General features: G+C 40.5%; 1 protein-coding gene across 2 annotated transcripts in view; it reads right to left on the minus strand.

Annotated features, from left to right (window-relative positions):
• KLHL2 (kelch like family member 2) overlaps positions 1–11552 on the minus strand; it is a 53901-nt gene extending 42349 nt beyond the window's left edge. The window contains exons 1-3 of one of the 2 annotated variants that reach the window (XM_021550256.2): positions 11389–11551; positions 8362–8487; positions 4069–4175 (exon numbers count right to left, since the gene is read on the minus strand). In XM_021550256.2, coding sequence (XP_021405931.1) covers positions 4069–4175; positions 8362–8487; positions 11389–11411 — 256 coding nt within the window. In that variant the 5' untranslated portion in view covers positions 11412–11551. Of the gene's footprint in view, positions 1–4068; positions 4176–8361; positions 8488–11388 lie in introns of both variants that reach the window. The other variant, XM_021550258.2, reaches the window with a different exon arrangement.
• Between the last annotated feature and the right edge of the window lie 508 nt (positions 11553–12060).

Raw genomic sequence — 12060 nt, forward strand, 5'->3', positions numbered from 1 at the left:
ACTTATTATTCTCTTAGTGATTTCACCTCTTTTGCAGATCCAATTTAACAGCTCAAGCCAAGATAAAATGGTAAGGAAGGGAAAACTTGTTGGATCTCATTTTGTGGAGGCTGACATGTTGGCCATATGCCACAATCAATCTTCATAGAAAGGCCTGCAAAATATCTTCCACCTTCCAAAATATGATGTTTCTCAAAGTGCAATATTTTCTTTATGGCTGAAATAATTATCCAAATACATATTTTGAAGTAATGACTATAACCTTCTTCATGACTTCCAGATCAGGTCATCTCAGACCTTTAAACTCTCTTGCACTGACTTTCACTGAGAATCAAAACATGAACTACAAGAGCGATGCTGAAAGATATATAAAATTTCACTTTGGAAGAGTATATCCCAATCTCTGAATATGTTAGTTTCTTATTCTTCTATGTTGGATATAATTTCTTTCCCTTGGGCATAGCTATTTAGAGATAAGGGTATTGGTGATATAATAAATTTACTGTATACAACAAGAAAAGCAGACAGGATGGAGAAGTGAACAAGAACATGCTAACCATTGCTGAGGTTTTCTTATGAAGTCACACATATTTTCATTGCTTGCTACTCTCTGGTAACAAACCAGACCCCTGGTCTCTAGGGTTCATGTCAAAACAATACATCCCAGTGCTTTCAGCAAAGGGACCATCACTGAGAAATCTGTTACCACTATTCATGGTACCATACCTTTTTTTGAGCTGAAGGGTAAAGAATGGCATTGCAAATCAACCCTTTAAGTGGCAGGAAGTTCAAAAGACATAAAAACCAGCAAAATCCATCCCCCACAGAACTTTCTCCTTTCACCTGCACTTCTGAAATATTCCCCTACACCTTTGAAGGATGGCTGCAGCACACTCCCTGCAGGGCCCTGTATTCCAAGTTTCTACTTCTAGTTTGACACAGATTAAACCTATTGATCTTCATAGCATGTAAGCTGCAACTTATTTATTATGCAAGCTGCTGTGGAGGTGGTCCTCTGGGAAAATTGTGTGTGTGGGAGAACAGATTTTGATATTCTGCAAGCACATTAAATTTGTTTTCAGATTTTGTGTCAAGGCTTTTAGACTCATGGGTAGGCACCTTCTCTGTTTAAAAACTAAGCCCAGAATATAAAAATAAAAAAACCCTAAAAAAAAAAAAAACCAAAAAAAAAAAAAAACAAAACAAAAAAAAACACAAAACACCCCACACCCAAACAACAACAACAAAACAAAACACACAACCAAAATAACCCCAAAAATACTTGTTTTCAACTTTCATGTGAACCAGACATGCAATCTTACTACAATTCTAGATCAGCCCATAACTGTTTGATAGATCACACAGAGCAAACCAGAGATGCACTCAGCAGGCAGTCTCAGTCTAGAATTCAACCTGCTGAAGAACTCAGTTCATGACTGGGAAGCAGCATGTCTCCACAGAGTTCTTAATGACAGGAAAGCATATGATGAACAGAAAGAAAGCACTGAGCTGATCCAATCTCTCAAGCATCAGCAGCAAAGCATCAGCTGAGTTGAAGATACTAAGGGGCTACAAAGATACAAAGGGGCTACCTAAAAAGCTTCTTACACGGTTCCTCACAAAGTAACACAAAGAAGGCCTTTTTCTTCTTCTCTTTTTTTTCTTTTTTTTTTTTACCCAAGAATTTTACGTCAGGCCCTAGAGCCACTGAAGAGTCCCTTCTCTGATGTTTTATAATCAATTCCTCTAAACAGTTAAGTAGGTTTAAATCGTATTTCTAAATAATTCCACTGTGTAAGACAAAATAAATACTCCTATTAACATAGATTAAATAGCAGGGACTTTCTTCCCCCATCTTCTCCATTGGATAATTGTTACTAAGTTACTATAGTTTTTAACTTTAAAAGACAGTAAATTTTTCTTTCCTGATAATTATTAGAGAAACCATTATATGTATAAATGAAGAAAAAAAAAAAACAAAACAAAACAAAACAGGCAGAGACTTTGAACTCAGTTAATGCCATATCCCAGTCTGCACTGCAGTAATATTTAATGACTCAGAGAATGATGGAATCAACCTGCAAACACATGTCTAAATATAAGCTTCTAACTTCTAATCAGAAAGTAACACTAAAGCAGAAGAGTGTAATTTTTTCACTGCCTTTTCAGTCCATGTTTTATTCTGGATAGAAGAAGATATTTCTCCCTTTGGTTGTGACTGGTTAAGGGATCAAGTTTGCTTATTTGAACTTGCAGATTACTGGATGAGGATAAAAATCCACCTAAGAAGTGTGGGTGGCTCCATGGCTTCATGGAGAGAACAGTGACAATGAAATTCAGGAATTTTTTTGTGGGAATGGCTGAAATGCACCAATACCACAGCTGGGCCGTGCTGTATGCAACCTATAAGCCTACTATAAAATCTGCTGATAACTCTTAAAGCCACAGCTGAATTCTATTTAAGCTTCCACCTATCTGGCTCACCAACTACACAAACCTCACCACAGATATATTAAACACTTCACATCCATTACTCAAGTGAGTGTCCCCACCTCTTGCACCACTGGGGCTAAAGAATGCCTACATTTAAAAACATAAAACAAGTAAAAAAATTTAAAAGGGAAGAGAAGATTTCAGTAATTCTATCTGGAGAGTAGCTACAGATGCTGCACTGGCACTATGAATGCGTGATAAACTTCTTCACAAAAAGGGTAGTCAGGGCAAACAGAAATGTCTTAATCACAGAAGACAAAATAAAAAGCTATACACTGAGTAAAGAGTATTTGCAATGTGATAGTCAACAATACTCTTTAATACAGAACTAACATAAGAGGCTTGCATTTCTCTGCTACTAAGGTGATAAAAAGGAACTGTAGAAGCAACTTTTTTTTATTCTACTTTTACAGACAGCAGTAAAAATTATGAAAGAATTTATCAGTCACCCACAATTTTGCCTCAACCACAAATGCAAACTTAAAGAATTGCTTGAGGAAGAGATATTTAATTTTAAAAGCAACTTTAAAGCATTCTTGTAGAAGTTACTTCACTTTTGGCCTTGAATATGTCAAAATATTTGCCTGTAAAATCAAGAATGATCAGCTGCTTCCCCAGAACACAACAGTATTTCAAATTTCATCCATCTTGTTGCATACAATTAAATTATTAAAACACCAATCTGTTTGCATATGGACAGACCAAGAATCACATTTTTACCTCCATCTGATCTGGTGGTCAGAAGCAATGGATTACAAAGAAGTCTTTTCATTTCAGACAGTTGACATAAACTACAAAGCTGGCACAAGATTTGAGAACGAACAGACAAAACCTCAGGATATGCATTTAGTAGTGTTCTTACCTTGACACTGAATTTCACATTTTTTCAATGTGATTTATAACCATGATAGAATTAAACCCACAGCACAGGAATTTCAGCTGGAGGCTCCTATGAACCTGAACCTATCTTGGCCTCGCAAGCCCTCAGCATTCCTGCTCTAGCAGTAAAGCAGAGCACTCACTTGGCCAGCATGGAGTGAGCAGAAGTAGAATCAAGCCTGTACAGAAAAGTAGTGGCAATGATGCAGAGTACATATGTCATGGAGAATTACCCTAAAAATACTGAAACATGCACTCCAGCTATAGGCTGCCAAAGCCACAGAAAGCTTTCATATCTGCTAACAGCCTATAGCGCTCATGGGCTGAAGAATGTAGGAGCAGTAGTTGTTAAAGGACATAATTTATTCCAAAATTCACATGAAAGTTATTTTAACCTTCTTCAGGACAAGTGAGATTAGTAGAGGCTTAAAGGGTATAACAACTTGACTATCACTTGCTTACTTAACATCTAATTTGTTTTTTAATTAAGGAGACTTTTTAAACCATTCATCATGCTAACAAAAGCTACGTAGACAGTATGTCCTTAGACTGAAAAAAAAAAAATCATTAAGTATCCCAAATGTTCCTATTGGCTTACCTAAAAATCAAATTAGATCCTAAAAGCAAAAGTCATGAAATTTTATTCTTTATAATTAGACTGGATTACAACACAGTAAGTATTGAAACATTTGGTACCTGTAAACATGGCATGGAAGTAGGGGCTGCAGGCGGCTAACACAACTCTATGCGCTGCAATTTCCATGTCTTCAGCTACTATCGTCACATCACACAGCAAGTTTTGACTATTTAGAAATATCAGAGAAGGCAATTTCACATAAGTGAACTACAACAGAAAAGTATATATGATATCACACACAATTTCTTTTCCCATGCCATCAAAAGAGGCAGGCAGACAATGGTGATGAAGCATTGTTTTTAAATGTGTTACAAAACCACATGGCCATTACTCAGATTACGGATGGTGCTTGGGTACACAAAACTATTAAAAAATCAAACAACTGAATTGTGATTCATTGCACAGAAGTTTTCTGCATTGAATAACCATAATTTGTATCAACTCAATTTATAAATATTCTCTCTGGAAGTCTGGGCCCCTTTGAGCAACTACAATAGAAAAAACAGAATTTAATATATACAAGCACAAAAAAAAATTACATAAGAAACAAGGCTTTACAGACAACATAAGAAACAAGGCTTTACAGACAACTTCAACTGAAATGCCTGTGTCACATTACACTGGAAACTTATGCCTACTTAATTGTACAAATCCACTACTCAATCTTCTCTATATTCACTGCTTTCTAAGCATTTTTCATATTCAGCCCATGCACACAATAGCAATTATTTTTTTCCAGTCTGAACAGTTTAGAATTTATTATGGTTAACTTCATTTTGTATCTTCATTACATGTATTTGTATGCTTGCCCTTTGTGACTGTAACATATTTCCTCTCTGTTCAGTTGCAAAAAAACTAACATCTCATTTATAACCATTTCTATCACAGGTGTTTCTAATGCAGTTTATAGCTATTGGCTATACCTTTTCCACTTAAACCTGTAACATCTCTACTCTTTCTAATTCAATTTTCTAGACTGAAAGAAGAGAGGGGAAAAAAAAGAAAACACACAACACCGATAGGCTGCAACTTCACAGCATCTAAATAGCTGCAGTCTTATTTCCTGTTCATGCTAGCACTGTCCCAGTGGAGGTACTATGGAATCCACAAAACTCAGACTCACAGCAACAGAGGGAAAAGGGAAAAGTATGACTTAACATATTCCTTAGGGATGGAGCTAGAGCTGTACACTTAATCCAGTGATTTCTATTCTCAGTACCTTCAAAAAGATAGATTTTTTACCATTCCTGAATGCATAATTAAGCTTCTTAGATAGTTTGCAACTACCATACTGAATTATAGCAAAGTCAGGTGAGCAGCTGCATATTGCATGGACAGAACTAGAGCTCTCAGCCAAGCTGCTCCGATATTCATCTCAATCCAAAAGAAAACTGTGATCTCTCAGTTCTGCAATCATCCAGCTTTGATTAGCCCAGACTCAAGTAAGGTGGCTTTGCAAAGGTCACACATCAAAAATTTTGTGGCCAAAACTAACCTTTGGGGTCATACTGCAATCCTGGCATAACATTATTTTTCTTCTTTCAACTTCTAATACTTACAGCAACTATGTAAATATCATAAGTTTAGCTTTCAATACGGTTATTATCAAACAATATGTACAATGTAAGGTAATGACTGTACCAGATGAAACACACAATACAGAAGATCTTGAAACAACCATTACATTTTATTATAAAAAATGGAAACAGAAAGCTATACATAAAAGGGCATCAGATGCCCAGCTATCAGACACCTGCATTTATCCTGACAACAGGAATAAAAAGTTTTATACTTCATTGCACAGAAATACTAAAGCTAACAATGAAGCCAGAAGCAACAGAATTACATCAGTGCACAACTAGGATTACTAATTACATTGCATTGCACATACATAGACATAGTAACGCCTCAAGTCTGGAACTGCATCAGGCTATTGAGTATGCCCTGAGTTACTACAGAGCTGACAAGCTAAGGAAACTACTGAAGAAACAAGCTTAACTACTTCATCATGTACTCTGCTGCAAGCATCTTGTGGCTTCCACAGCAACTCAGCACCTTCATGAGGCCACATAAATTTATTTTAGAAAAGGTTGTGTTCTGAAGTGGTATTGGACCAATTTGCTTATATAGAGTGACTGAATGAACTGTGGGGGAATTGTGGGGGATACACCATCATGGTATAGAAAATGAGAAAAAGAGGGTTAAGTAAGTATGCATTTAAGAATAACTCAGGCAACTGTTTACCAGCTTGCAGGCTATTCTTCATTGATTCAGAGAAAATTTTTATTATCCCCATTTTCAAAAGATTTTGGTAAAGTCTTGTTTGTAAGAATGAGAATTTTGATAAATATAGGTAATATCAAATTCCTTTGTGATAAAAGCAAATTATAAAATGAAAAGACAGGCATCAGAGTGTAATTTTGTCTTATGTCAAGAACTAATTAGCTTTCCGAATGAGCTCTCTACTGAGTGTTGAGATGATGCTGAGCAATGAAATTACAAAAAATACTAAGGACAAAATCGCTAAAATTTGTCAAAATTTGAAGGCACATAAAAACTCATTAACAAGCTACTAGAGCCAGACAACCTGACAGCAGCCAAAAATTTAATTTAACATAAACACACACACTTAAGCATTCAAAACCAAATGTACTTAGATGCTTAAGCAAATTATTTTTTTACTAGCTATTCACTTCCTGGAGAGTACACCTCTGCAAATACCTGTTTATGCTACATTAATGAAAAGCACTGAGATTCACTACATTTTTAAAGTTGTTTCTAAATCAAAAGTACAATTGACTGGATTAATATTAGATCTTCGTTTACAGCAATAGTCTGAAACATTTTTAAGATTTTCTGTTTATTATTTCAAATAAATGAATGCAGCTAGAAATGTTTATAATTTTATTTAATTACCACCTGCCATCTTAAAAGCTGCACTCAGTACAATTTTAAGATGGTAAAATTTACCATTTTAAATTGTAAATATTGTTGCGTTACCTTTGTAGTTAAGATTATATGGCACAGCGCCTGTTCAAACTTTAAGTATTTATACATGCAAGGCAAAATTGCTCAAATTGCTTCTACAGCAATTTGAATTTAGGTAACCATGGAAACTAAAGTATATTCTGAAAATAATCCATGGGCTTCATAAATGCACTCTGCTGAAAGACGGTGAATTTTTTACTTGCAACACAGCAAAATGCAGGTCAGGGTTCTAACTTGCAAAACTATTGTTAAGATTAATTCTGGGAAACTTCATCCATGTAAACTCTTGCTCATCCTTAGGAAGTCATTGCTACTGGCTCTACCCAGGCTCTGTTATGCTCCTTGAGACACTGCATCTGGTTACTGGGACTCTTGAAAAAGCCAAGGGCATAAATGAGGTGAAGCAACAAGTGTCAGTCTATTCAGCACACCTATAGGGAACAGCAAAAGGTCAAAGGCAGCGGCATACTTTAAAAGGGTCTCAGTTGCTGTGTTTCTTTCTGGTGAAGTCTCTCCAATTTTTAATTTTATATGAGAAATAACAAAGAACTACAGGATTTTCACAGCCTCCAGTACTGTCTCTGCTAGAGAAGTATTTTTATTTATTTAATTTCTCCATTGTTGCTGTAAGTTATAGTGCTAAATTACTATCAGTGATAGCTGTGAGTCCTGATTTCCAGAGCTCAGTTGTGAGCTCTAATTACCAGCTGTCACAGTTTTCAACATCACTTCACCTACTCATATGTAAAATATAAATCAATATGGATGCTAAGAACACCATCAGCACCAGCCTCCCAGTTTCAGTGAAACTGATGGTATTATGCCTCAGAGTTGAACAAAACTTCAGTGAGAAAAGTTATTTCAACATTTGATTTGGGAGTTCATCAATTTCTCCCAGGGGGCAAGCAAATGATAACTAAAAAAATGTACAGTCAGTTGGCTTATACTGTGACCTCTGTCTCTAGACTAGAAAATTTTAACATTTTTCTGGTTCACATCGTACCAAAAAAATGAACAACAGGCACACAAAGAGGTTAAGGCTCAACCAGAGTCACTTTTTGTCTATCCAGGATCAACTACGTACAAGAGAGGCTCAGGAGCTGGAACTCCTTAAGTACAACCTGTAAGTATTTTTCAAGTCTCATAAAACTAGTTCTGAGTAACTTATGAGGTGCAAAAACATACTGCATACATTACAGCTATCATTTAGTTATCACTTCATTGTATAATTAATCCTTCTCCTCAGCTATCCTTCTGAAATTGCACGTTCTTAATAAACAAACTAGTATTATTATCTTAACAAATGCAAATGAAAGCAAAAATGAACTTTGGACTCCAGGCAGGTGTATACAGTGAAGTCATACCTTCTTAATTCATTCATAACTTTAAAAGCTTTCTTCATGTGCCATGGATTTACTGTAATAGGACAGTGAATTTCAGTGTTATCTTCTTTCAGATCCAAGGGCTTCTGATGGCAAAGTTTGGTACATCTGGAAAAAAAAGGAAAAAATAAAGTTAATACTTCTGTCTAATCTCCAGTGATGTCACTTCTTATTTTGTTCACCTTCATCTTGGGGAGAAGATTTGCATTTGAAATTGCTTCTTTACTCCAAGCAATTTTAGTTTCCCTGTTACCAAAGGTGTAGAGGAATAGGTAGAATTCCTGTAGAAGTAGTAAGTTGGTGACTAATACTAGTGACATTGTGAGAGGCTAGCAATAATCTACACTACAGAAAACATGAAGATGTTTTCTGGTTTTGTGAATATTATCTTATTTAGTGGAGAAATAGTCTAGAATATTTCCAATAAGCTCTGAAGTGAGAGAAGAATTAAGAGTTTTGGGAACTTTTCTCCTAGTGCCCATATAGATCAATGGCAGACGCAGCAACCGTCACCCCAGCCTCTTCATGCCTTCACTGTCAGGTAAGAGCTCCTTTCTGCCCTTCTATCAGGACCTCAGTTACTGTTTCCTAGTTCTTCTCTGACAGGAAGACCACAAAATGACTACTGTAATTATCCAGGCTTTCCCTAGCCACAGCATAAGACACGGGTGACAGAAAAGTTGTGTACTTTTGTAAATGCACTCGATGTTTTGAAAACCATAATGTACATAAATGACCAGCCTCTTAATTTTTGTTACTCTCAAAACCCCACTCCAAACAGCAAGAGAAGAACTAGGCAGTGTGAAAAATCATTGCCTCTAGCTACAATTCATTCTTTCTGTAAGACATACCCCAAGTTCTACATACCCTAACTTCCCTAGAAAAATTACCATATACACTCCTCAGTCACTTGGACTGTCCAAACAGCAAGCAGGCCTTTCATGCCAAACCAAATCAATGAGTTTCCTGCTTACAGTCACAATGTTGTTCTTACAAAGCAAACTGTGTTGCTGTAGCACTTAGAAAATGCTTAGCATCAGTGATGCTTGATTCTACAGTATTTTAACTGTATTCCTGAACCTCTAAGCTGAAAATAAGCAAAGGCACTGAAAAGTCATTTGGTGGGGCCACAAGCCCTGGGACATCAACAATCTGACTGCAAATGAAAATTCAGCCTTGCCAGCATTAGGTAAGCACACTCAAACTGAACATATTCAGTGACTCACATAATTGCAACCTCTCTTCTACTATACCTGAAACTTTTTAATTGGGCATGTCTAATGAACTTAAAAAAAAAAATCCAACAATAATTTAAGATTTTAACCTAGAACTCTAAGTTCTGTGCACTGCAATAGTGCAAAGCCAAGTAGCTGACTTTATTTTTTATTATCCCAAAAGTAGCTACAAAATTTTGGAGCAAAGAAATACAAAATTGCATCAATTAACAAAGGAATGTAAAAAGTTTCCATAAAACTAACCAAATAACATCCAGCCACAGAACTCTAAGTACTATCAACTTACTACAGTGTATCATGAAACTGATATGAATCAAAAGTTCCATGTTCAATTTCGAAAAGTATACAATTAATTAATGAAAAAGGACAAATTACAGACAGGAATTCTGCATCCATCAAAAAAAACCCCACACAAGTTACATGCTATTCAGCACACACATATGCTACTTCACAGAGGTTAAAAAAAAAAAAAAAAAAAAATTACATTCTGTCTAGCAAACTCCTTTAGACCAAAGGTTACTTTTCTACATTATGTGACATATGTTGTGATCAGAATTCCAAAAAATTATAGACAGAAATCAATGACTGCAGAAAATATTCAGAACACCAAACACCTATAAGGAAGAGATCCAGCTTTTAATTATACCACCGATCTATCAAGTCCAAGATAGAACACTTTCATTGCAACTTTCTACATCCCAAAACAATGCATCAGCTACTGATGTCTATTTAGTTGCATACATATACAGGCTGTGTACACATCAAATACAGCTATGCAAGGAAAAAAAAGTGATCAAGTTGTCCATAAAGAGCTGCCAAGCACCCTGGATTAGATGGAGGAGTTCATATGAAGCGTAAATTAATTCACCGAATTCATTAGTTTGTCACAAAGGGTTACTTTGTTTTAAGGTAATGAACCCTACAAAACCATCAGTCATACTCCTTCTGTTTTGGGAAGTGCCAGTCTGCCTGAAGTACTGGGGTCTCTCTTACCATTTTGCCAGCTGGGTCAGAGCTGTCTGTAACTGGTTTCCTTCGGTTTGTTCTCAAGAACCTTAAGCACAGCACGCCTGAAATCCACCTACCGAAGGCAAAGGATGAAGTAGCACTGAACCGGAGCCTGTGAAAGGACTGGGGAGGCCAGCTGAGGTGCAGCTGGAGATGGCTGCCTGGAGTGCATCGCCTGGGCACTGCCACTAAAAGAGATGCTTAACTAAATAACCAGAAAACCGGGAGTGAGATAAGCACGACTGCTGAGTCAAACAAGGAATAATTTGGGACCGCATATGGAGGAAGCAGAAGGAGTGAGGGGGAGGAGGGAGAAAAAGCCCGCCTGTCCCCACAAGGTGGAAGGCACAGGGGAAGGCGGCGGGGCGGGGGTGCCGGCAGCGCAGCCCGCCCGCGGGAGCTCCGCGCCCGCTCCCCCGCCCGCGGCCGGCACCGCAGCGGCACAACCGGGCATCTCCGAGCGCCGGGCGGCCGCGCTGGCCGGGGCAGCTGGCCAGCCGGGCACCGGCTCCGCCATCAGGTCGCCGACACGACCCTCCCGCCGGCGCTGCCCCGCTGCCGGCTCCGAGCGTCCCCCATCCGCAGGCACCGCTCCCCACGATGGGGCCCGCCCGAGCTGCGAGCACCTCCGCTCGCTGCTGCGCCGCCGGGCCCGACCCGCCGCCCCAGCCCACGGACCGCACAGCTCCGCTCCGCGCCGCCGTCCCGGCGAGCTCCGGGCGCCCGGCTGCCTCCCCGCCCGCCCCGCCGCCGCCGCCGCACTCACACGGGCGGCAGCAGCATCTCCATCGCGGCTCCGCTCGGGCTTCCTCCGTGCAACGCGGGCGCGGCGAGCTGCCGCCAGCACCATGCCAGCTGCGCTGCCCCGCCGCTGGTGCGGGGAGCGGGGAGCGGCTGCGCCCGCCCGGCCGAGCCCCGCCGCCGCCGGGAGCCGCCGGCGCTGCGGCTTCCGGGTGCCCGCCCGCGGGAGGGCGCGGCGGGGACGGGCCGCCGTGCGCAGGCGCGGCGGCCGCGGGCCCGGCCCGGCCCGCGCGGGGTGCGCTGCGGTGGGGCCGGGGCTGCGGTGCGGCCGGGGCTGCGGAGCCCGCGGTGGGCTGGGGCCGCCCCGCCGGAGCCTTCCCCCTGGAGGGGGGACAGCCGCGGCCCAGGGGCTTTAGGAAGGGGGGTGAGACGCCGCTGCCCTTGCTGAAAGAAGCGTGGCCCCCAAGTGGGATGAGCCAGGGTCTAGCGCCCTGTGCGCGTCTCCCGCTTCCCGGGAAAGCGCTGGCTCAGGGCAGGCCGGAGAGACGCCCGGAGCCGCCCTGCGCAGCGACACGTCCCGCGGGCCGCTCGGGCCAGCGTGGCCTCAGCGCCGGCGAGGCTGGCTTGGGGCGCCGGCGTGGGGACACGCAGGTGCTCTGTCCCACCGGGGAAAAACAATTAAAGCAGTCCCAGGTCT

This window comes from Lonchura striata, chromosome 4, assembly GCF_046129695.1.
Source record: "Lonchura striata isolate bLonStr1 chromosome 4, bLonStr1.mat, whole genome shotgun sequence".
NCBI classification, from domain to species: domain Eukaryota; kingdom Metazoa; phylum Chordata; class Aves; order Passeriformes; family Estrildidae; genus Lonchura; species Lonchura striata.